Below are 27,283 nucleotides of genomic sequence, written 5' to 3' on the forward strand. Positions count from 1 at the left end.
TAGAAAACATGATTTGCAAAGTTTTAGCTTTATCCGATATTATTAACATGTGCCGCAAAGAAGCTAAAATTACGAAAAACTGCGATTTTTAGCAAAAAATCGTAGTTTTCCTCTTTAAAACCAAAACTTTTCATCCTAGTTACTTCGTTCTGGTCTCATTTTATAGGAAATTTTATTCTTGTGATGGGATGTTTATCAATTTTTTAAAATAAAAGTTACAGAATGGTACTTGGCATTATTCAGGTCAGGTTATGGAAGATATCATCAATAAGGAATTTCCATGCGAAGACCTAAAAGCATTACAATATTCAATTCCATTTATTTGCTCTTTGTTAATTTTAATTTATCCATTAAAAAGGCTTCATTTGGAGGTATTTTAAAACTTAAATGCAACAAATTGCTGATTAAAAATAAAGAAACTAAGCTGTTTAGAAGAGAAAGCAAAGAGCTTAAACCACAAAAGAGGAAAAAAAAATCTAATGCATTTTATTACTTACACTGTTTAAATAACATACACTGAAAAGATATACATCATTATGTTATTACTTTTCATTGACAAGTTAAAGTGGTAACGGCTTTGATATGGTAGATTTTGATGAATGTGGAAAGCTGTGCCTGCATTCAGACATAACTTCTAATAGAAAATGTCGTTAGTTAGAAATTAGTTTTACACCTCTTTCAGCTGTGACATTGACAACCCTAAAACTGTTTACTATCTTTTTAATTTTAATATAATATTGGTTTCTACACTATTCATCAAGATCAGTATTTAAAAACTTTGTATCGATTTCAAATCTCTTTAAAAAAATTGAATCTCTTAAATAGTTTTAGGAGAAATGGAAAAATCTGCTCCTTTGTCCAATAAAGTAAACTTCTTTCAGATTGAGTTGTGCTTTTATATCCCTATCATCACGACCATCTTTATTTTCTCCTACTTGGTATTTTAATTTTGCAGCCTCCCTTGTTTTGATCTTTCTTTTTTTTTAAGTATCATCAAAAAAAAGGGAAATGCCACCTTCTCTGAGTTCAGGACCACAGATGGCTAATTATTTTATGTAGTTCTATGCCTACATCATCTTCATAAGTACTCTAGTATTGAACCAAGGATTTCACTAACTGTAGATCTTGGTTGGGGGCCAAAGCTGGAGCGCAGACAATAAACCATACCTTTCCATTAATATCGATGACATACAAGCAAATATCTTCAATACGTTTTATCTCTAAATCGATTAAGGAAAGCTGACCCATGAAAAGATATATTTTTAAAGAGTATATGAGGCAGTGAGAAGCAAAGGGATGTAATTGACAGAATTAAAATTTTGAAGATAATCATTACAAATAATAGGGGAACCTCTACTCTGCTTAGGGGCAAGAGATGGTACTAGTAGCTCTGGTAGGGGCTGTTATATTGTATGATTTAGAAAAAAGAAAGTTCACAATGAAAGCCTACCTAGGATCTGAACTGTAACGCGTTTCATAAGGAACTTTAAAAAGTCCACTTACATCCCTTTGCTTCTCATTACCTCATATGGCCTTAGTCATCCAACTGGTGCACCAGGTACTCAAAAAGTTACGTTGTTTGGGGAAAGACTCCCTAAATAAGTTTGGCAAAGTTGAATGAATTCCTTGTAGTCATCCTTAGGCTGCTACTGTTTTTATTTCTCAAAAAGAAAGCTTGAAATTTCACCAGGATTGCTTATTTTGTTTTTTATCTTCTATACTTGCTTTGGATTGCTTCTTATCTATACCATTCATCCTGAAATTCTTGAAAAATATCTGGTAAAGGACTAGTGGACGTACCTATTTTGCAAATCAAATCTTCTTTTAAACCAACTTCTAAGGTATGGTAGAGATTTGCTAAATACAAAAAATTTTTCTGTAACAACTGCACTCACAAAACGCAGTTTTGCACTGCAGAAGCCCTATAACAAGTCCCCGTCTAAGAACACAGACCACTTTCTTGAGAATCCTAGTTTTTCCTTTCTCTAGGGGGTCGAAAGCCCTTACAAGACTGGGATTTTTAAACTATTGCTTAGCTCTGATCACCGAGGAATAAAGCAACCTTCCATATTTATGGCCTCTACTGCTAATTTCAAAAGTTTTACACGCAGTTGTTTTGTTTTAGCCTTGAGTTTTAGAAATATAACTATAGTACAGTGAAATCCTGTTACAATGGACTTCGAATTGCCAGAAATTTTAGTCGCAACGAGGTTTTAGTAGTAATTAAGTTCAAGCAACGTAATGGAAATCAAATCAGGGCTGAAATTTTTTTTTGTTAAATCGGATATTTCGATGTAACGGGATTTCATTGTATACTGTATACATTTCTGATAATATTGCTGTTTTTGTTCTGATTACTTAGCATTGTAAAGGAGTTACAACCAATAACCAAAAGAACTAATACAATTTATTTTTTAATGATTCATTCTTTTTACGCGATTTTGAGATATTAGTTACGACCTGACTTGGAAAATCCTGAATAATGTTCAATCAACACTTTTACAAGAATTTAAATGAAATTATACTTTAAGAGTATAAAATTCCCTATAAAATGAGAGCTGAATGAAGTTTCTAGAATGAATAGTTTTAGTTTTACAGATGAAAAACTATGATTTTTTGCTAAAAATTGCTTTTTTTCATAACTTTAGCCTCTTTGTGACACGTGTTAATATTATCGGATTTAGCTGAAAGTTTGCAAATCATGTTTTCTAGTTCATTGGCACATTTTAGGGGGAGGGGGGGGCCACAAAAGATTAGTTGAAAAAAGTTTTTCTCTATGTACCTTGTGACCACCATAATACACTTACACTCAATTATTTTTTTTAAATAGACCATTTTCTGGAACTAATTATCCGAATGGGGTTTGGTCCCCATTGTTTAGAATAGTATTTCTACTGCACAAAGACTTTTTTTCTGGCTATCAGAAAGTTAAAGCGAAAAATTGCCTATACCTTTCGAAAACGGACTGTATTGCAACTAGTCAAAATTAATAACTTAATTAACTGTGAAAAAAACGGCAGACAAATGTTTTTACTTTAAACATACCATTTTTGTGAATGAACACAATAGGCCTATTCACTTTTATGGGTTTAGTCTTTCTTTTAGGTCACATATTTCTCTTGAAAATTGTAAAAATATAATTTTTAGAATGGTTAAGCTATTTTTTAACTGTAGTTGGTAGAATTGCTGAAATTAAGACTAGTGTACTATTAGTTCCAAATCTTAAAAATATCGATTGCAGAGATCAAAAATATTTTTTCTAAAGAAACACAATAAATATGTAAAATAGTTTAGAAAAATGCTCAAGGGCAAAAGTTTTGTTTTTGAGGAAGACCTCTCTTGCTAGGAGGGCAGCATAATTAAGCATGAAATTTTCTGAAAAAGAGAAAAATGAATTTAAAAAGAAAATTTTTTTGCTAAAAATTGACCCTCTAATATGTTTTAAATAAAATCAATGTACTAAAGTTAAATTTATGCTGATGTAAAAACATTTATAATCAAGTATCAATTAGTTAAAATGAAATAACAGTCTTTCTTCTTTTCAGATCTACACAAATAAATGTTTTGTAAAAGGTTGCAGGCAGAAAGAGGTAAGTTATACATTACTACTTAGTTATATTCTTGTAGAAGAACTAAAGTAATCATGGCCAATTATCTGGCAATTTGTTATAAATAACATTCTTGCATTCTTACTTTTTCTATGGTAAAAGTTTTGTTAGCTACCAGAAAACCCATTGTCTCCAGTATGCTTCCCAATTCTCAGTGTCGGAAATGATTTCTTAATGCATGCCTCTTTAATTAAATAATTAAACTCTGTTCATTTAACCACATAAAATCATTGAGAAGGAACAGCTGAATAAATTATCTGTTGCCTTTTTTGCTTGAATGTGAACTAAGCAAAATTCTTGCTTTTACATTGAGGCTTTTCTTGTAATGGGGGATTTAAAATTGCCAGCAGAAGACTTTATTGCAGCCAGAAGACACTCAATGATTTCAGTGCTAATAATGGAGACTTTTACTGTTGACTTTAATGTAATCTGGATTTTTAGGTATGTTGTTAACGACGTTAACATTATTTAGGAATGACTTACCTTGATGGACTAACATTGTTATACTAATGGGGATGTTTACAGAATACAGTAAACTCCCGATTATCCACAGATATGTGAGGCAGATTATTTATGGTCTTTAAAAAAAGAAAACAAATTGGGGATGATTAACTGAACATATATAAATGCATCTATTTTAACTTAACAAATGCCAAAATCTATTTTAATACAGATCACAAAAATCAGACTAGTGACACCTAGTTTTTAAATCTACGCTTCATACTGCTTCAGATCTACACTACTTACTGACTTTTAGATCTATTCCATTTACTGAATTTTCAATCTATACTACTTATGCATGTTAGCAAATGACTGGACCAGTCTTGAAAAAATTCTCCACCCCTCCCCTGTGCGTTTTGGCGGAACCTGCTGTTGCAGGTAATGTGTTTGCATGATTCACTCGTGTATGTGTGTAATCCGTTTGCAATAATGATCGATCCTTTTTTGACTTTTTCATGCCTTTTTTACATACACTGTTATTGTTTTAACTATAGTTTAACTTCTTGCAATTGTTATTGATTGTAAAGACTAGTATTGTTTATACCTAGTTCGCGGATTATCCATGATTACGGTCCCACCCCAATCTGCAGAATCGGGAGTTAACTGTACTGAGCTTATTCAAAAGGGTTTTTGAAACGATTGTTCCAATTTTGATGTGGTTTAAATGAGAAAACGTTAATAATGCTTTTAAAATATTTACTCATTCTGAAAGGATTTTTAGAACTATTTTTCTTATCCTGATAGATATTTGTAGAGTGATTGTTGACCTACTTTGAAAACTAAGCCTTGTTCTAGCAGGGATTTTTAGAAACTGATGTTCTTACCCCAATAGGGAATTTTCAGAAATGTTTTTCGTATGAAGAGTTTCGGTATCTATTGTCATATTCCTAATAGGAATTTTTACGGAGCATTTTCCGTACTTTGATAAGGATTTTTTGGATAGTGGTCCTCACTTAAGTAAGGATTTTTCGGGGACTAACGTTGAGATTGTATGAAGGATTTTTCGGTACTGTTGTCCTAATTTTAATTTAGAATTATCTGTCTGTTAATGCTACTCTGGGCTGTTTCTTCTATTATAATGACCTTTTTAACCTTATTTATTGTGGACAAAAATACATGCCTCACGGCTTACACACTCTCAGATTTTATTCTCCTTAGAGATCAATGGAATAACAGAAATAGCTTTTGCAGCGCAAGATGCAATTTGGCAGAAATTGGGATTTTTAGGGAATAATTACAAAGTTTCTTTGTCTAAATGGGAATTTTAGGAACTAATGCCCAAATTCAAATTGACATTTTTAGGATTGTTGTTATTATTCTTGTGGGAAACTACACATTTAATTTTCTCTCGTCGTTTAAACCTGAGCATAGTTCACTTGACATAACGTATATGTTTGAATTAGACTGTGCAAAGCTGGGCGACAAGTAGTACAAAACTAAATCTTCGATGTTATTAAAGTAAACATTATGATGCTTCAAGTTTGCTTGCCAGCATGATTCTATTTCTCATTATTTGTTTCTCAGGTTATAAAAATTACTTGTGATAGCTGTAAGAAAACCTATTGCCTAACTCATCGTCATCCTTCTGATCACAAGTGCCAAGAACAAAAACCTATGCCAGCTGCCCAAGCTGCAGGGTAAAAAATAGTTTTCACTTTTTTCTTGATAAATACCCTATTGTGGAACATTATTGAAATGGATGAGTAATTAGTTTTCTTTTTTGATATACAGACACACGTCCCTTGTGTAACACGGTTAATTCGTTCCGTGTAGTATCGAAACCATGTTATGAACTTTTTTAAAAATAACTTTTAAACTTATTTTTTACACTTAATCATGAAAATAGTAAAAATCATGTTAATATGTATCGTGTTGTATCAAAACCATGTTTTGTGTTATATCAAAACTTAGTTATACAAGACTTAGAAATAATGCGAATCAAGGGATGTGTACCTTGTTATATGGAAACCAAATCTAATAAAAACAAAGTAAAAACTTATTAGAGTTATTATCAAACATTAACAAAATGTATTAAACAAAAATGAAATTTCATCTTTTTTAAAATAGCATTCATGTTGTGTCAAAACCATGAAGTATTAAATTCAGGTTTTGTACTGTGTAATGTTGATACCGTGTTGTAATAATCGCAAATTTGATACCGTGTAATATCGAAACCGTTGTGTACGAATACCGTGTTATACTAGGGACGCATGTATCTGCAATTTTGTACATTAAATTACATAAGGATCTCACTCAGAGTTAGAATGGCAACTTCTGCTTAAACACGGAACAAACATGGAGCCATCAGGAGAGGTTTAGAGTGAATGTTGCCTCCAATGGTTTTACATAAAATTAGCTAGCACTATTGCATTTTTACATAAAATTTAATTCTTTGAAGAAGCATACAGGTATCTCACGGCAAAGACTGAGTTTAAATATCTTATTGAAGTAGGACTAAAGGCAACTAAATTTTATCAAATACCACATGTTTATAAAATCATAGTCTAAAATCCAACTTAGGTTGACCTACTCTCATCAAGTTTCCATACAAGTTTTGTATAGTATATACGAGGGTTAGTCAGAAAGTTAGTTGCACTGCTCAAGAAAACAGAGAAATGATTGAAATTTTACCATAACTTTATTTGCATCTTAAAGTTCCATTCAAAATCTACTTTTAAATTTAACCACCTCCGTTATTTAAGCACTTGCCGAGGCGTGGTACAAGTTTTTCGATGCCATCTGCAAAGGATCCCGTCCAATGTCCAACAACCATTGTTAGGTTGCATCTTTCACTTTGTCATCCGCATGGTGTCATCGCTTTGAAAGTTCTTGTTTTGTAAGACCAAAAACATAGAAGTCAGGAGGTGAAAAGTTAAGGAAGCTTGGGAAGGTGATTCCACACTTCCCACCTAAACTTGATCTTCCCTCGCGCTCAGCGTCATCAATATCTGTACGTGTATTCTTAAACATGTTGCACCATTTCGCAATACCTTAATGTGACATTGCATTTTCACCATACACTTCATGCTACTGCACATAAATTTCAGTGCAGTTGTACCTTTTTTCCCTCAAAATTGAAACACTGCACGAATTTCCAATTTGGATGGTACTTGCAGCTGTCAAGACATGTTTGCGACTGATAATCAGAAAAACTGAACTTGTCTTGGGGAAGCTAGTTGGTACATCACACAATAAAGGTACGTGTCTGAAGTATTGCCATAGAGCTTCATCAAAATTGTCTTAGACGGAACAGATTTACGAAGAAGTGCAACTAACTTTTTGACTGACCTACATAGATAAGATTATGGCCATATGGTATAGAGTTGTCTTAGTGAAAGTGCAAATCACAGGGTTGTCGAGATTTGAAGTTTTGATAATTGAGTAATTTTGCAGATTTTCTGCTTGTATATTCAAATCAAAAAAGAAACTTTGCAGAAATCTGCAAATTTAACATCTGCATTCCTATATAGAACGTTTGTTTCACTGTCTTTCTTGGCAAACTAAGAGGGGTGGAACTTTCTTGGGGGGGGGGGGGGGGGTTACTGAGGTTCGACTGTATTTACATTTGTTAATGTCTGCCGTACAGAGTGAGAAATCAACATCTATTTTATAATTTTAGTGCTGCAGCTATTGCCAGAGCTCAAAAATTCAAATTCCCGTGGACTACTAACCAAAACAGTGCCTCTGTTGTGGAAAGAAAGCAAGTGATTTCTCCTATGCCTGAAGTGTGTGTTAACTCAGTTCAAGGAAAGTTGGTATGTGAATTTCGGATACTCACGAATATTTTTTTGTCAAGGCTTTTATATGTGCTTTAAGCTGGCTTATCTAACAGTCAATTGTTTTCAAAAACTATTTCATTCATGCGAGTTATTTATCGAAACAGATTTCTTGAATGAAAAACATATTAGATGTTATTTACGTTTAATGTGATTTAAACTTGTGTGTAGTAAATAACAATTTTATAAAAAAAAATCAATTTAATATAGATTAGTTTTGAAGTGTAAATTAATATTGCTGTCGCTGGTTGTAACAGAGTTTTGTCTGCAAATAAGCACATTAATTTTAAAGACGTAGTATTCTATTAAAAAATTGCATTATAAATAAGTATAGTACTTTATATGCAAAAGGATACATTTCCAAAGAACAATTACGAGGGCAAATCAAAAAGTCTTTGCTCCTATTTGTTCTTTGCTAAAAACAGGTACATGCAGGTATTTTCAAATATACCTAATGTCAGGGTTCGCGGATATATATCATGAGACATCACGATATATTTCATGAGATATCACGATATATATCAGATATTTATTTTGAAAATATCCTGATTTTCTGATATTTTCTATATTTATTTTTTCAACTACAGTATTTTCAATACAAAAATTATATTAATTGTAGTAATATTGTTTATTTATTATTAAAAATAGCCAAAAAGTTATGTATTATATTTTGTAATGATGTATTAATACATCATTAATACAGCAAAGTAATATAATATTCATTTTTATCATTAGTAAAGTAACAAATTTTAATTCATATTAAAAGTGCTTAGTTAAATATTAAATGTTGGTCAAAAAAAAAAAAAAAAAAGCCCTATGACTGCACTGACCAATGCATACTTTTTATTTCTGAATAAATAATACAACTGTGAAAAAATAACTAACAAAAGAAAAATGAGTGAAACAGCTACGGCTAAATTAACTCCATTAAAATTGGCAAAAATATAAAATGAAATATTTAATATAAATAATGAAACAAACCTTAGTTTTAAGTCTACAAACTAATAATAATATAAGAAAATAAAGAGTGATTTGACGATTCATTTACTATTTTGAAGACTTTACTTTGTGATTGAAAATGTTGGATATTTTCGATATTTTCAAAAATATCATATTTTCAAACCCTGCATTGTGTACTACGTATTTTACATTCACTAACACTTCGCTGCTCATAAGCTGTGGACATTTGAAGAACAACGGCCATCTTAAATGACTGATAGCAGCGCCGCTCATTGAAGCAAAAGGCAAATATGCCTGGTATGTTTCAAGGAATGTTCACTGCTGGGAATGTATGTGTTTGCTTTGTATTCCCAGCCATAATTTGGCTTAAAGAAAAATAGGGGCAAAGACTTTTTGATTTGCCCTCGTACTTTGCTATTTGATAATACTTATCCAGTGGAGTTTATTTACTTTTATCTGAGAATCTTAACTCTATGATATTATTAGGGAGGGCAGAGAATTGCTATGCTGCCGTGCTAAGGACAGATGTGGTATCTGCAGTTGAGCTCAAAATGAGAAATTCACAGTTAAAGTTTTACAGCTCATAATTTTTTAACTGTAACTGAATATAAAATTTAACCTACCGTAACTTATTTATAACTACTTGATCTAACATACATGATTAAGTTTTTTGAGAAAGTTATTTTTTATAATTAATAAATGTAGTTACTATGCATTTTCTCCTAACTAACATGTTTATTTACTGAGGTATTTTTGCCGTAAGTAAATATTACTAGGGATATTTAGCAGTATCTGCTCAGATACAACAAAAGTAGCTTAGTAAAGTGTTATTTAGAGATAACAATCGGGAGCGGTGGCTTAGCAAAATTATGTTTCTGCACTTAATTAACCAATGAATATATTATGATCTAGTTCATGATATTCACATATTAAATGAATTTTCGTTTACTAGACTCCACGTAGACAACTTTTTATTCGTCAATAAAATGCTTCATTAAGTAAGGCATGTGTCTTTATAATTGATAAATGCAATAAATTGAAATATGATTTGTTTTACATTTATATAATACATTTTTTATTATCTTCAATGGCATGAACTTATAGAATGCAAAAGATATTTATCGAATACAAATCATAATACAAAAAGAAAACATGACGATGTGCTTAAAGTGCAAATAGAAAATCTTAACAAGTGCAATAATTAATCATTTTTGTCGCTTACTGGCAACTGATTCCAAGACGCAAAATGACTTTGCGGTATTATACCTTTTTCCGAAATAAGATTTTTGATTATGTTATTTTTTCTTGATACAGTGATCCCAACTGCATGTTCATAATGTTGAGGCAGTTTAATGGCATTTTTCAACATTTTGATGTTTAAAAAGTCAAGTTCTTCCCATGTAGTATCTTTATAGTTTTTTTTTTTTTTTTTTTGTAGAACAAAATGTTCTTTCCTCTTTCTGCCCGCAAATGTACGATATCACGTAAATAGGGCAAATTGTAGTTATCACTTTTTCCCTTGTTGTTAGTCATAATTGATCTCGGGTCACCTTTTGTTGCCCTTGATACATTTCTGTGATTATTTTTTCTTTTTACAGCATAGTATTTCCATTTGAAAAAATCATTTGCTTGCATTTCCACCATATAAACTTTTGCAGATGTAGATTTCACCGCATTTTTGAAATCGTCAAAATCGTAAATCTTTTTTGTTTTATGGATTGCTTTCTCAACCTGGTGATGAAATGAATCACAGGACATAAAAGTGTGCCCTGGCTCAAAGTACTTGATTTCAATTATGTCTGCATCAATGTAGATAGAATTGATGCAGAACACAAGAAAGCTTAGGAAAGCCCAATTTTTATTTTGCGATGAGCAATTATCCATCCATAATACAATTTGCTTCATATCCCGACACGTCGTTATGAGAAACTTATAAACGGTGCTTATAATTTCTTCTTTATTTTGGCCTCGTACGGCATCATGCCATAAGCATGCAACAGTCGGATTGTTTGATTTTTTCCCTACTGGTATGAAACTTTCATTGTTTCAGCCAGTTAATCTTTGGCTGAAAATAACAGATTTGAACATCTCACACCTGGGAAGCATAATTACTTTTTCCATATCGACAGAGTATTTCATAACTTTGTCTATTGCACCCTCATCCGCATCCTTTTTATACTCCGCTCTAGCTGTAGTAGCTTTTTTAATGTAATTGTTCCATGCATTACAATGGCTGCAATCTATTTTATGATGATCTTCTGCATGTTCATGCAATATGAAATGCTCGCATAGTTCGCATTCTTCGTTACCTAACTTAACGAACGATATATTCATCTTCGATACTTCTTTTCTGTATAACTCGTACAAACAAGAATCAGGATGTCTTTTTGTGAAGTCATCATATATTTTTTTAACGGTTAAGTCACTTGGCAAATAACGTCTGTTTGGGGCGTGCTCTCTTCTATAATGAGCAATTTTAAGGTTCGAAGGATTCAGTATGTTCAATGAGTGACTCATGATTATATTTATTCTTTGCAGCCCTTCCTCTTCTCTTGTCAAACTCGGGAGATATCTTACTTTTCTGTCTAGAAAGAGTTTGTAATATTGAGTCGTTATGTTTTTTTATATCCTAAGGTTGCAAGAAAAAATACTTTACAAACCTTTACAGTGGTACCTTCATTTGTTTTCAAATAAAACGTATTTGTATTGGAACGTCTTGAGTCAGTCCCGCAAGTCTTTCGTTTAACAGGCATTTTGCTGACCATGTTGAGAACAAAAGATTTTCTGCCTTCTACAGAACTAAGGGCCCAAAATTGCTCATTTATTTCAATTCGCCTATTCTCTGGGATGTTTGTTCTGCACATAAATTTGCAACTTTCACTGCATGGAGCCAATATAGGGTGAGATTCTTTAATCCATTTCAGCTTAATGTCATTTCTTTCTTGAATGGAAAAATCAAATTGTTTCCTTTTCCTTGAATTCCCCTCTTTAGTTATTAGGCTTGAACATTGAAATTCTTTACGTACATTAAAGTTGTCTAGATTTTTTAAAGGTTCATTACCTATCGGTACATTGTTAACAAGTTCAACTTGATGTTCTTCAAACTGGCTGGGTGAAAATTCTGTTGACTGCTTTTTATTTCCATCCTTGCCACAGTTATTTTCAGGGTTTGCAACTAATATTGAAACAGATTCTTCAGTGGTTAAAGTATTTGTGGAATTTACAGAAGTGAATATGCACTCCTTTGTGCGATTTGAAGGGCAACATGAGCTATCTTGATCAGAAGAATTAGGTGGCAAGGAACAGTTATTACTTATTTCACAAACATTGTCCAGTTCTTCTTCGCAAATAAAACTAGTAAAATCTCCAATGCGACTAGACATACCTTTTGGCAATTCTCCATTGTCATAACTAACGTCTACATTAAGACTAAAAGGTGTATTTACATTACTCTGAATGTGACTGGAATCTTCTTCAGAATTAAAACTGATAGACTTTGCTGTCGCTAAATTTTTTTGCCAAAAATCTAACAAAATTTCCCTTCTGGAAAATACCATTGTCTCGTTCATGCATTAGAACTGTAAAAGCAATAGTTGTATTTTCATTTCCAGATTACTCAATTTAATGTGTAAGAGAATTTTAACAGCAGACCATATTGAAGGAAAGTAAAATAAGAATGTAAAAGAATAAAATAAATATTTAGCTAAAATAAATTGGAAGTATAATTTTTGCAATTATTACTTACGATTTGAGAATTGTATCTTCACAGATAGTGACTAATAAAATAAATTTTTTCAAGACCAATCATATTAGATTAAAGTATTTTGGTTTCAACATTTATTAACTGAGCGAAAAGATAATTTTGACAACAGACAATATTTTAATAAAAACAAACATTAAAAGAATGAAATCAAATTTTTAGCACAGGAATCGGACATGAACATTTACAAACATTTCATTTTTAAAAATGTGTGTCATTAAAACAAATATTCTAATACAAAGGTTTCAATATTTGAACAAGCATTTGTTTAAGATCATAATTATTTTATTATCGTCCCACATCCACTGATCAATTCATAAGGGGAATGAAATTTTAGAATTCCAGCTCAATGAACTGCAACACTCTTAAGTGCTGGATTGCTAAGGCATAAAAGTCGTATCTACATTATACCAAGGGAAAAAAGGGTAACTACACAGATACCATTTAAGATGCTTAGTATTTGTCACTTAAGTTGAAACTACCTTAGCAAACCATGCAAAATGAGCAGATACCACTTTTTTTCGAAGAATTTATTTTATATTTCCCATTCGAATATCAACAAAAAAATTCATATATAGATAAAGTAAGATGCAAAGGATAACCTGGTGACAATAACTCATTTTTGATAAAATGTGCAGATACCACATCTGTGCTTAGCACGGCAGTATGGGAAAATATTTGTTTTTTGGAATTTAAAATTTGAACCCCCTAAAATCATTCTACATTAGAGGTGACATCATATGCATATTATTTAAATATGGAAAAAATTGTCCAGACTGTTTTGTTGTATTTTAACTCAAATTTCTTGCTTTTTGGACTTCAAAAGTCAACAATAACTTACTAAAATTGCTGTGAGTTCAAAAGTAATTTTTTATTGACGGAACATCTACTGAAACTTCTATTGTAGGCGCAATGATAGTGGTCCATTTCTGTTTCATTTCGTGCATGTCATTCTGTGAAGCCACATCCAATACAAGTCTGAGTTCTTAATTCTTTCCATTTTACTCACCCTCGAATGAATGTTTAGTGATAATAATCCTGTATGTATGTGATTCTCCAAAACCCTGATATTTTCCAATCACAATTTAAAAAAAATAAAAATGCTGAAAAAAATCTTCGAAAAATTAACTTACTCTCTGTTACATACTTTTTAAGGGTAAAAGAGGGAACTCACTTTAACTATGCCCCCCCCCCCAAAGCAAGGGGTCAAATTTTCACACACCAGAAGATGGACAAGCAGTAAGTTTAATCAAAGATTATCAAAAATTAATTATAGTAATAAAGATATAACTGTAACGTAAATCAAAATGTATGTTATTGCATGACAAGTTTAAATCAATGTTAAAACTCCCTTAACGGACACTCGACTCCCTAAAAACGAACACTTCTTCAAGTCCCAGTCCCTTTATATAGGTTTTTCCATATTATTCACTCTGAATATCTTACACTCCAAATAATGTCTGTGTAGACAGTTATTTTAATTTTTATTATTATTATACAATTACCATACTAAAATTATGAACCAGCAAATTAATAACAATTTTTGCATTTAGTTCTATTGTTTGCTATTTGAATTCTTTAATTTAGAAAAGTATTTGCCTAATTGTAGAAAGTTGTACTCTAATTACAGGGGTCTAGCCAGAGAATATTTTGGTCCGTTAATGGACCCTTCACAAAAATCAGATCAACCAAAACGGACCCTTCACAAAATTCTGATCTACAAGAACGGATCTTTCACAATTGAAAGAGTAATCTAAAAGCAAAATAACGCATATTTCAGTGTATAGAACGGATAATTTTTGGGAACTTTTTTAAAGTCAAATTAGAAGGATCAGCTTATACAATATCTGCTAATTTTGCAAAGAAAAAAAATCGGCACTCTTGTAATGCTCCTGCAAGCGATAAATAATTGCTACTGCCAAATGAATATAATGCTTGTTGTTTGTTTCTTGGAAAGAAATTAAAAGCTAAAAATAAGTTTGGTTTTAGATAAATTCGTTTGTTTTATCTCAGCTAATTATCAGCAGTTTTGTTGTAAACTTTTCTGAAAAGGCATTTGTAAGCTTTTTTCTCTTAGCTTATGATTTAATAAACAATAAATGAACTTAGAACTGCAAAGGGATAGTAAGGGTGGGGGAAAAAATGGTCGATTGCTTCAGATAGGGTTACCAACTTTATGATTATCGCCATTTATGGCATTAAACCTTTATAATGACTTGATTGTAAAATATTCTCATTATTTTACCAGCTTGTCAATATTTGCATTTTTAGGGGTGCGGTGCGATATTTAACTTATTTTGGGAGAAAATTATATGGGTTTGATTTTTCAATGCTAACAAGGATGATTAACTTTAAATTTAGTTTCCGGTGCTGATGAGTACTGGCTCCATTTATTAATTAATGTTCTGTTCTCCCTTTATTTTTTTGTGCTATCTTAAGGTATTTTATGTAGACCTTAAATCTTTTATAAACTATATATATATATATATATATATATATATATATATATATATGTGTGTGTGTGTGTGGTGGCCCAAACGAGTGCCCAAGCAGCTGTAATGTCCAATCATCTTCATCTTATTACTTATACACTTTATAATATTTGTTTGTAGTATATATTTGTTTTCTGAGAAACGCATGTTGATTCTAGTAACTGTCTTGTTCAACAGAACATTTTTTATGCAAAAAAAAAAAAAAAAACAAAAAACAAATATGTAATACACAGTATTGATTCATTATAAAAGTATATTAGAAATTCATATAAGCAATACGTTAAGAAAACAAATAATTGCTGAAACTGCTGTCAAAAATGTGCATAAAATACCACCATTTAATACTCATTTCATTTATAATTAAATTCCATTCTTTGTTCATTAGCAGCAAAATAATCAATTGCAGAAATTATCAAAGAGTTTGTTTTAAATTCTAGTAAATTAAGCATTTTTTTCTTTGTGTTCATTTATTAGAATACAATTACTTAAACAATACTTGCTTCAATTGTGTACTTTTCTTTTAGTGGTACTTATTTCAAATTGCTATGAATATTTGTGTAATTATTATTTTGCATTTTGTTTGTGCTATTCTTCCATGCAATCCAATTGAAAATAGATGTTGTACCTTTTTTTTTTTAATTATCTGTGTTTTAAACAGTTATGTCTTTCATTTTATTCAATTTGACAAAAATATTCCTAATTGATCTAATTCGTTTGTATTAATCATTGACTATTTTAACAGTCTGAAGATGAAGCTTTAGCTCTTGCTCTTCACAAATCCTTGAATGAAACAAAACCAAAGTGAGTAAAATTTTGATGATGGTTAATTTTATATTAATTTTCATTTACTATAAATTTCTACTGATTTGATGGCACATTTAAACTTTTATTATTATTTCTGAAATGTGCTTTTTTTTTTTTTTTTTGCTGCATTGAACTAGATTTTCTTGTGAGAGGGACACCAAAATTTACTAAGACCAAGGCATCACTTTGGCTTGATTATGCCTTTATTACAATATGTGATGATGATAGCTATGAATGTTTTACCCTGGTATTAAAAACTTATTAACCCTATCATTAGAAAAATATTGCCATAACTACTCTTGTACTACTCTCCTAGCATGGGGTGGGAGGATCCATCTTGCTTAAAAAGTCTCAGAAAGGCACTCTCTTTGCTGAAGTTAAGGAACTTCAAATGCTCTCAACATTTTCAGGCATTGCAAAGCAGTTACTGAACATGTTGCAGGTCCTGTTATACACAACTCTTCTTAGGAATAAAGAACAAATAGAAATAAATGCTCCTTCATTGCCAGAATTAGTGAAATATGTCTTTGAAAAAAGTTATTAAAGTCATTAACTTAATGGGGGGGGGGAGGTTACAGTTAGAGCCCAGACTTTGTACAAACACATTAGTGCATATGTGATTGCATATTTTTGTTTCTTTTGGTTATGTTAGTTGTATATAAATCCATAAGAATGACTTTAAAGATTTAAAAGAAGATGCATATTACTAATAGATACTGATGACTTGTTAGATTTTTTTTAATTGAAGAAAGTATTTTGCCAAATGTTTTGTATTTCATAAGGAAATTAAAATTAACGAAAAAGAGGGAGAAAAAATCATCTGAGACCCTGAGCATTTGTTTAAGACAAATTTAATAGGTCTAAGCGACTGAGGTTTTTGAATAATATCAGAATAGTTCTTCGAATTTTTCTACGTGGATCTGTGTCTAAAGCAATAAAAGTATGCCCATGGAAAGTTCGATTTCTGAAAAGATTTGAAATATAACCTAGCTACAAAAGAAGAGAAAAGGTCGGTGCCGGAAAAGTTAAATATTTCAAGTACTTTTTGATTACATCTGCCGAAGTTAAAAGGGAATTTTCATCTTCGGAAAGGTTATTAATTGATAAAAAGTATGTGCTTTATTGTGATAAAAGTAACTAATGTGTATACCATTTTCCCTGTGAATAATTTTCATACTGAATCTTTATCAGCTTAATAACAAAGTGCAAAAATAGAAAGGCTAAACATTTTATGAGTTTTGGACATAATTACTTTTCTCTACGAAAGAAAAAATATTAGCAGTGCATATCTTTTTAGTTTATATAGCATATTTTATTGATTTTTTTTTTTAGGCCATGTAATCTAAAAATAGAATTTGAAAGCATTATCCCAAAAATTTTCAATTTAGAGAACAAATCTTGGGGGGGGGGGATGTGTGCCCTTGCACCCTCTTGGATACTGGTGCCACTATTTAAAAGTGTATCCAAACTTATTTGTGTCCAGATGAATAAACTGAAATTCGTTTTAATGTGTCTTTAAAAAACTTAGGATCTTTTCAAAAAGATGAAGCACTTATACATGTAAACCAAAACTTCAAGAACTTAAAGAAATGCCCTTATTGATGCACAAACAAAGCACGGAAATGCACAAGAGATGAATTTCATTCGCATAGCTAACTATAAAACGTTTTTCTTTTTCTTTTCATTGATCGTTTGAACACAATTTCTGCTATTGTAATAATTTGTTTAGTAAACTTTATATTTTAAGCAAGTTGTTACTTTTTTTGTCCCACATTTTATGTAAGAAATTTCTTGTTTCTAAATTTTTCTGCTGTTTTCTGCAATTTCAAAAACACTAGAATTTCTCACTGCAAATATTTTCCTCACTCTTATACTTATCTTAATCTAAAGCATTTGACCTCTTCAAAAAAAAAAAAAAAAAAACTTTAAGTATAGTTGGCTTATAGTTATATTCTGTTTGATATTTATTTTTTATTTATTTACTTAAGTTTTTGCACTTCTGTTTATACTGCTATTTGGTAATCTTATTCTTTGATTTAACTCTATAGTTGGTGCATGGGCCCTTCGTGTTTCGAATTTATCACCAATAAAAATTTTTTACTGGGAGTGAATGCAGCAACAATGAGCTTGCAGTAATTGCATTGGTTTATAAACAAAGTAGACTAACTATAACTAGCTACATATGAGGCAGTGAGAAGCAATAGAATGTAAGTGGCAAAATTAAAAATTTGGAGATAACCTGTACACATGGTAGGTGAACCTCTCCTCTGTCTTGGGGCAAGAGATGGCACTAGTTTTAGCAAGCACAACTTTCTTCTAAACATATTGTTAATACAATTCTAATTTGAAACTAGGTAAGAATAAGTTGCTTACCCATCTAGGCTTGTTTGCTGGTGTTCTTCGCTGTAGGAATAACTAAATTCCGTGGGTGTTGAATTATATGGACAAACAGAAATACTCCTATCATGACAGCACATGTATTTTAATGATCACACTTGCATAACTATGTACACCTCTCTACAAATTTATTTATAAAATTAACTTATTTTCATGATAACACATAACACTTGGTTGGACGCTCACAGTTCTTTTTTTTTTTTAAATTTATAGTTCGCTAAGTCTGGTCACGAGAGTTTTTTTTTTGGTAGGAGCTAGTTTAGCGCATTCTACGCGCAGTCGCGATATTCTCCCACCTTTGAGTATAGAAGAAGGCCTTGTCCGTGTGGTGACCGTAGCAGAATAGTCCCAACGTAGTCCATGCGTGATTCAAATTAATCCCAAAATGCGTTCCAATCGCCAGGATCACCAGCAGAATTTTCGATCATTAACTGGAGTAATTTAATAAGGGATTTGGGTTTGCTTTTTACAATAATTCTTTCTGTTTTTTCAACTTCTGAACTCTTCTGAACATTCCCATTTTTTACGGAGATCGTAGGTGTGATGGGAGATTTACTTTTTTCAATAGCCCTTATCACTTTACCCAGTGGTTGGAAGTAGTGCGCTACTGTTGTAGCTAAATTTTTTAGTAGTTAGTAGTGTAGTGGCCTCGATTTTTAAACATCAAAAGCTTTTTTTCTTATTTCCCTGCACAAGGCATTTTTTAAATTTTTTTTATTTATGTGTAAAATAATTATATCTTAGCTGGGGCATTGTTTATGGTTACTTCTAGTAGGTAACATTTATCATGTAAGAATGAAAAAATAAACAAAAGGTTTCAAAATTGAAAAAATATTTGTTCAAAAGTTACGCTTTCTGGAAAATGACCTTTTTCCACTGTGGGTGACACTCGGTGCGGTCCCCCCCCCCCCCCTCCCCCAATAGTGACACCACTGGTTTAAGTTGCATGAAATCAGTAAACTAGCCTTATGTCTTGTAATTGTCTGTTTTCGTTGGATTCAGTCTGTTTTTCTAACCGAACTAAAAATAGCTACAAAACATATTTCCAGGGTTTATACGGGTCATAAAAATCCTGGAAAGTGATGGAAAAAAAATAATTTAATTTTTTCAGACCTGGAAAAGTCATGGAATTTTCATTCAAAGTCATAGAAATTTATTTAAAATATGGAAAAATGTCTCAGGCAAAAAGAAAGTAACAGTAACTTAAAGAGCATAAGAAATCTTGAGTGATTTAACAGTAAAAGCTATTAAAACCAGAAAATTGAACGATCGCAAAAACAAATCTGAATTTTGAAATCTTTTTGTGTCCACTTCTGTAGCAACCACTCGTCTTTTTCTGGCAATGTGATTTTACTGCTTAGACATCTCTCAATTTGAATTTACTATTATTTTCAATGCTTTATATTTTTTATTCTGTAGTAGCGAACTTGCACATTCTTGATTTTGTCACGCCCAATCAAAAAAGGCAATGTAATTGCATCCAAGTTTGTTTCCAGCACTCATAAAAACGTAATCATTAAATTTATCAGAGTTTATCTTAATTTGTTGAACATTTTAGAAAATAAAGATCTTTAATCAAGCAATAATATATATAAGGGAAACTCTAATACTCTAAAACACGGCCCACAAAACTAATCCATGGGACCCACCGCTACCTTCAACGTCAGGAATCAAACACTATGTTCTAAAATTTCTGAACCTATTAATTTATATGCATTTAAAAATGTTCAAATAAGTAAACAAGTACATTTGAATCTGAAGATTTATTCATTACTGATTTTTTTTTTCTTTCAAATAGCTGATTTAGAAATATGAATTTACTAAAGAATGTAACTTTAATTTAAAGAACAAAAATACTGTCAATTTATGTGGATGATTAAATGCACTGTGACAGTAAGGCAACTTTTGGAGCAAATTTATTGAAACTTATTAATGACCCATTCAACCTTTGTTCCATTCATTATCATTCTGCCTGTTTATTAAAAAAATAAACATTCAGGCAGTGAGAAGCAAAGGGATGCAAGTGGCATATGTCCACGTGCATCCCTTTGCTTCTCACTGCCTCATATAAGTATTATTATATTCCATTCACTATATTTTTACTTTACTTAAATTTATATGATAAAGACAAATAAGAATAATTTAGTGTTTTATGTGCACACTGATATTTCAATCTCAAGTAAGTGCTTCAATGAGGTAGTGGCATTCACATAGAAGTTTTGCTAATGCTCGTTTCCAAAAATTGGCAAGTTTGGTATTAAATAACTGTTCAGCGCAAAAGTCGTATCTGTATCTAAGTTCAAAATGAGAAATTGCCGTTTAAAGTTGTGTGCCTTAATGTATTTGATCCACATGCAACTTTTTCAGAATTTTTTAAAAACTATTTCCCATGGACGAATTAATATAAAATTTTGTATTTAGGTAAAATATGAGACAAAGAACAACATGGGAACAGAGAGAGAGTAACTCAGTTTTGAAAAAGTGCATATCTAACTTTTGTGCTTCGCGCAGCAGTATTCTCGTCATGTAACAAGGTTGTGAAAATTTCTATGAAGTCATGAAAAAGTCTTGGAAAAGTCACTGAATTTTTTCATGTGAATAGAGTATGAAATTTCTATGAAATCATGAAAAAGTCTTGGAAAAGTCATGGAATTTTTTCATCCAAATAGAGTATGAACCCTGTATATCAGTTGTATTCATAACATGTATTATTTTGATACACATTTGTTCCCATGTGGTATTTTGACAGTGTGTTAAACATTTTCATATTTCAGAAATGTTCAAGAGGAAGAAGACAGGCTTTTGGCTCAAGCTTTGGCAAACTGTGAAAGTGATAGAAGAACTAATCAGGTAATATTTTTTTACTTCATGATGTATTTAGTAAATACAGTAAAATGAATAATCTAAGATAATATTGCTGTAAATATTTTTTAAAAAAATGTTTTGAATGCAGTGTATTTATATATGATAGTCTTTTGCAAAATGAAACCTGTGGTAAAGATGTTAAAGATTGTTTTGAAAACATTTAGTGTGTAGTTTAATAATAAAATTTTTTTTTTTGATAAAAGTACATTTTGAACATTCCTGCAATATTATTACTAACTATGTTCTATTAGAATAGTGTATTAATTTTAATATTTTTATGAAATATTTTGTGCAATGGAAACTGCTAGATACAAAAATAATGTTTAGTTTTTAATGAAAATTGTATATGGGAAAGCAAAGTCTTATGGCACAGTACCATACCTGTATTTTTGAATTACAAGAAATATCTTCATTAATGAGTAATATTATAGGGATGTCTGGATGGGAAGTCATCTGTGTAAACCCACTTATTTTAATAACTTTTATCTAAAACCTCACATCTGTATGGTTTGGTAAATAGTTCCATTTGACATTTATTTACTGAAATGATTTTCATTCATGAGCTCACATCTTTGATAAAGGGGTTCTTTATAAATACAAAGCATGTACAGTAGCTCATAAAAGTTTTGAGCCAATGTTTTTTCTGCCCTAGTTTTTCATGCATGCAAAATTTGTTTAAGTTCATTACTAGTTTGTGATCCTTTTAAAGCTAACAAATGTAACATTACAATACTTGAGAGTTTTGCATGAATAGAGCCGGTTCCTGCAGTTTTGCTGCCCCGGACAATTCTGCAAAGTGCTGCCCCACCCCAAAATTAAAAAAAAAAAAAAAAAACTAAAAAAAAGAAAAAAGCAAAGAAATGTTCAAGCTACCCCAAAGAAGGGAAGTACACAAAAATATATGTATATAATATTTGTTCTTTTCTGAGTAGTGGGAGCTAGTCAGGCTATTGTTATAGCCTTTACTCCCATCTACTCAATCAGCTAAAAAATTTTAAAAGAAAAGTTTATTTCCCTTCTTTTTGGTAATTCTTTCCTTTAAATGTGAAACGTTCTTCCTTATGATTGAAAGCAGTTGTTTTGCTGTTGTCTTCACCTATTCATCAATTCATTGGTCCTACGGCCAGTTTCCTGCACTGTATGACAGTGGCACTAACAGAAAATATTTTTAGGGGGGGGGACAATCGTAAAATTTTCCTTATCTGCTCGGGGGTGTAGAAATTTTAGAATTTGTATTCCTAAGAATGCAGTTTTAGATGGTGAAAAGTTTGAGGGGGCTTTCTGAGGAAATTTTAAGGAACTGAAGTCTTAAAAAAGATATTATAGGCAATATGTGTTGACGTTAGAGTAAGGAAGGGAACTTCACTGCTGTCTTTAATTATTTTTTTTTCGTGGAAAATAGAGTGAAATCAATCACCTTTCGCCCCAATTTCTCAACATTGAAGTTCCAAAACGCAGTTACCGACAAAAATCTTTGATGATTACAGAAAAGGGGATTCTTCGATTCTCCCCTAAAATCATTTTGAAAAAGAAGTCCAAAAAAAAAACAAAGTTTTGAAGTGTTCAAATACTAGGGTGGGGCTTTAAAGGTCTCACCTTAATTTTTTTGAAATTATAGTTTTTTCACTTTCTGATTTCACACGGGAGCATTGTCTCACTCTATTTAAAGAGAGCAGCATGCTAAGCACTTCAACAAATTGTCGTTTTTAAAAAGCCATTTTTTGACAATTTGGATGATATTAGAAGGAGGGGTTTGAGGCGCGAGGCCCTTGTCGAAAAGTTTTCGAAATGGAAGCGACTGTACATCACACTTGGTAATGTTAGGGGTTCGGCAATTTTTCAAAATTGTAGCTAAGGCGAAGTGTTTGGTAGTTCTTTCCCTAGAAATGTAGCAAAACTGAACACCTTGAAACAAGGTATGAGAAGCGCTTTAATAATTTTGATCGAAAGAGGAGACTTCCTGTTTTAAGAGAAGTAGAACCCTTCGAAAACAACGCTAAAAAATTGCTCATAAAAGCTTTCACCTCCCCGTGCTTAAGCATGCGGCATGGACAATACTGCTGTAAAGCATATGGTTTAGGGCCCAGAATCAGGCAGAGAATTCTGATGTGGTAATAGGATCTCAACCATTCTGTCTCGCTTTGCAACTAGATACATGACCATTTGACTTAGGAGAACAAAAAGACCTGCAACCTTCACCTACTTTTCAGATTACCAAGCTGCAAATATGTTTGCAAAATAGTCTTGTACAAGTTTTTCCCTAATGAAAAAGGTTTTAGATGTTCAAACCAAAATGCCGCCACGGTCAGGGGTCCTGTTTGTCTGGCGCTAGAGCCGCCTCTGGCATGAATTAATATTAATGTAGAAACTTGCAAAATTATCCAAGCAAAAGTTTTGAGGCTATTCAGTTCTGCATTGTTACAAAATTGCCTTAATGTTATGCAATACAACAATATTTAATATTTAGTTGCATATTCATTTTCTCTGGGGGCTGCTGCACATTGTTAGGGCATATACTTAACACAGCTTTCTAAGATTGACCTTTAGATTTTTGACCATTCTAATCCTGATGCAGCTAGGCCTTGAAAAAATGCTGCTGTGTCCTGAAGTTTGATGTGTTTCCAACGATGTTCGATAAGATTATGGTCAAGTGGATGACTCAGCCAATCGAAAACTTGATTTTTCTTAGCTCTTAATCAAAGCTCCAAATCTGTTTGGAGGTTTTCTTATGGTCATTATCCTGATGAAATATTTATCCAGAAGCATATTTTTATGAGCAAAAGGAAGCATGTGTGAGAGTGACCAACTTCCTTCGAATTGATGTAACTTGACGTAGAGTCATTGTTCTTGCAATGTACACACCTTTCCCATCATTAAACTTCATTTAATGATCAATAGTTGATTTTGGGATTTGAAACAGCTTGTATAGAACGGAAAGAATTAAATTTCTGAGTGAATTTTTCTAGTCTCTGAGATAGCAGAACCCTTGTGTGTATGATAATATCACATAAGCTAGCTAGGAATTAAAAACTTGAATTTAATCTGATCATCTGAAAGCTTCTACTCTTACAGGGTGTTTACCAATCACGAATGTCTCGAAAATTTTGAACTGGACACGAAAATTTTCCATCCAATCCATTGCAAACCTTTAAAATCACTCTGGTGAGTTTTTGCCACTCCACCAAAACGCAATAAAGCTTACGAATCAAAGTGCAGTGAAAAGATTCCTATAAAATCTCCTTTCCCTTTATTTCCATGCTTTTTAAACTTGTTTCCCTTTTGAATGTATTTTCTAACCTAGAAGTGTCTAGCTTAGCAATTGGCTACATATGTAGTGCTGCAGATTTGTTTATACACTTTATGGAGTTACAAGTTTTTTAGTTGGTTCTTTTATTAGGTTTGCTTCATGTAATCGTTTTTTTCTTCCATTTTTAATCGGCCATGAATGAATTGATGAGAAATTAGTTTTCTACTCATAAATGCATTAAAAGTGCAGTTTTTAAGGTGACTTTTTATTTGATTTGGTTCTAATAACATGCACTTTTTAAAAGATATTACTGTGATAATTGTTAATGTTTTAAAAGTATTTTGATACCTATAAATTCATATTGAAAAAACATTAGTAGTTAAAAAAAAATCTGCATCATTGATATTTTATTTATTTATTTATTTTTTAAGTATATTTTAGTAGTAAAATTTGTTTAAAAAAATCAAAAATTTTCTGTTTATATCTCATATATGTACAAAATTATTAAAAAATTATAACTGAAAAATTTCTATTGATAAATTTTTTTTATAATGATGGATTAACTTTGAAATAATTTTACTTTTTCTTAAAATTTTCAATGATTTTTATTTTAATTTTATTTTTATGCTTTTTATTTTTTAAATTTATTTTTTATTTATTTATTTATTTTTTGTTCTTCAGCATTTTACTTCTTGAACCCTTTGTACAGAAAAATTTAATTTACACTCAAAACTCCAAATAACTCATATCAGTCTATGATAATATTTTTTTTTTTTTTTAATTTTAAAACCACTGTAAATTTTCTGTCATTCTGTTATTTGTTTCATTTAATCTTATTTTTTTAAACCCATTTTTTACTGAAATTCTCTAATAGTTCTGAATGTGTTATTGTAAATTAGTGGAGGGGAGATTTTAAATGTACTAGTATTGGTTGGGGAGAAATTTTAGCTTTTAAATTTTATTTAAATAACTGTAAAACTTTAATGTGTATGAGAAAAATTTAAAGTGAATGATAAGTTTTTGCTCAAAACTAAGAAATTCCTATGAAGATATTGCTTGAAAATGGAGTAAGAGAATAAGGTTGAATTTCAAAAGAACAAAAAATGACTGTGTGGTGCACACCTAAATGATCCTAATGATTGTTGTACTAAATTTCATTACTCCAAAAATGGAAAAAGAAATGTAAATCAAAATTTCCGAAAATGTTAAACATTGAAGTCAGTAATCAAAATTGCATGAAAAATCTGTCAAAAGAAAGATAAAGAAACACATTTGAATGAAGCATATGGAGAAGCCCATTGAAAATGCATAGTAAGAACCAAAAAAAAAAAAAACTGCTTCACCTTCAAAAATGCAGAAATCATGACAAGATCTAAAATGCCTGCCATTAAATAAAGAATAAAATAAAGCTCTGCTTGGTGGTGGTCTTTTAACTCATTCCCTGGGCTAGTGGACAGCAATGCGAGAAGCAAGTTAGAAATTTTAATCAGCCATTTTCAATTGTGTTATCTGCTGCTTCTTGTAACCCCTGCTAAGGCCTTTTTTCTGAGGTGTGACCTGTAATGTGTTTAGAAACTAAGTTCCCAACCATAGAGCAGGCTCAGTGCAAGTTACAAATGTGTCAGAAAAAAAATGTACCCGATATTTTTTCTAACAGGCCCTGTAAATTTAAATGCCCTTTTCTACACTAAAGATTTGTGTGGTTTCTGGGGTTTTTTTTTTTGTATGATTCTTTTGCAAAATAACTTAATTCCATAACCTCTTATTCCATTCGTACAATATGTCAAATTATGTTTTTTTCATGAGAAGACACATCAATTTCATTTTACAAGGTGTGTATGTTTCAAATGAGGAAAAAAAAAATCTATAGAAATAAGAATTTGCTTGGTTGGCTAGCTTGAGAACTGTTTCAGCTAATTGAATATTGTTTTATTTTTCTAGAATCAGTCATCGACTTAGTATTTCATTTTCTAGTTGCCAAATCTTGTTATAGTTATTTGTTGAATCAATTAAGGTTTATATGCTGTGTCTTTGGAATCAAATGTACAATTCGCTCAAACTGAAAGTAAATCGAACTGTTTTTAGTGTAGAAAAAATTAAGTTACAAAGTGTTTTCTTAAATTTTTCTGTACTAAGTTTCATATCTCATGCATATATTTAAATTTTCTCTCATTTTTTAAATTTTGTTTTCACATTGCTATGTTTTAAGAAAGAAAAAATCTTGCATTTACCTTAATTTTTTGTCAGAAGTTCACTTTCAGTATTTAATGGTTTTAGTTAATATATTGTATATATCACACTAAGAATCAACACAATTATGGTCACAAAATATATGAAGTAAAAACAACTGGTTCTCATACTACAGCTTTAGCAGACGCCAATTATTATACTGTAATTTACCAATCCTATTAACTATTCAATTGGTTCCAATCGAAGAAATCTAAATTGTAATACTGTCATGTTTTACCAATTGGGTGTCAGGCTTAAATGCTTCTGCTATATTATTTTTAAATTAGCTTTATTGTTGAGGTTAATTTTTGTGATCCCGTCTTCTAAAATTGTTTTAAAATAGAAAGCATTAGAGGAAAAAATGATTTTCAACTTTTCAAACTGAAAGCAAAACAAATGTTTGGTTCTCTCTCTCCCCCTTTTATTGAATGCTTGAGAGATTAACATCCTATGTTCCAGTGCCAGAGCTTTGGTTTTTCCGAACCCTGGGTAACCCCCTCAAATCCGGCACTGCATAGTTTTTTCTCTAATATTCAATGCTAAGAAGGTTGATCCAAAAGTAAGTCCCATCAATTTTACAAATGTACAGCACTGTCTATTCTCATTGAAATTTACATCGTTCGAAAGAAAAAAACGTTTCTCTA

The 27,283-nt window shown here is 31.3% G+C and overlaps 1 protein-coding gene across 1 annotated transcript in view; it reads left to right on the plus strand.

The window, feature by feature from the left end:
• Nucleotides 1–27,283, plus strand: part of LOC129225295 (AN1-type zinc finger protein 2A-like) — a 37,443-nt gene that overhangs the window by 9,423 nt on the left and 737 nt on the right. Inside the window, exons 4-8 of the mRNA XM_054859884.1 lie at nucleotides 3,546–3,590; nucleotides 5,634–5,746; nucleotides 7,729–7,864; nucleotides 15,840–15,898; nucleotides 21,073–21,148. Coding sequence (XP_054715859.1) covers nucleotides 3,546–3,590; nucleotides 5,634–5,746; nucleotides 7,729–7,864; nucleotides 15,840–15,898; nucleotides 21,073–21,148 — 429 coding nt within the window. The remainder of the gene's footprint in view (nucleotides 1–3,545; nucleotides 3,591–5,633; nucleotides 5,747–7,728; nucleotides 7,865–15,839; nucleotides 15,899–21,072; nucleotides 21,149–27,283) is intronic.

The sequence above is a fragment of the Uloborus diversus genome, chromosome 6 (genome assembly GCF_026930045.1).
Source record: "Uloborus diversus isolate 005 chromosome 6, Udiv.v.3.1, whole genome shotgun sequence".
NCBI classification, from domain to species: Eukaryota; Metazoa; Arthropoda; class Arachnida; order Araneae; family Uloboridae; genus Uloborus; species Uloborus diversus.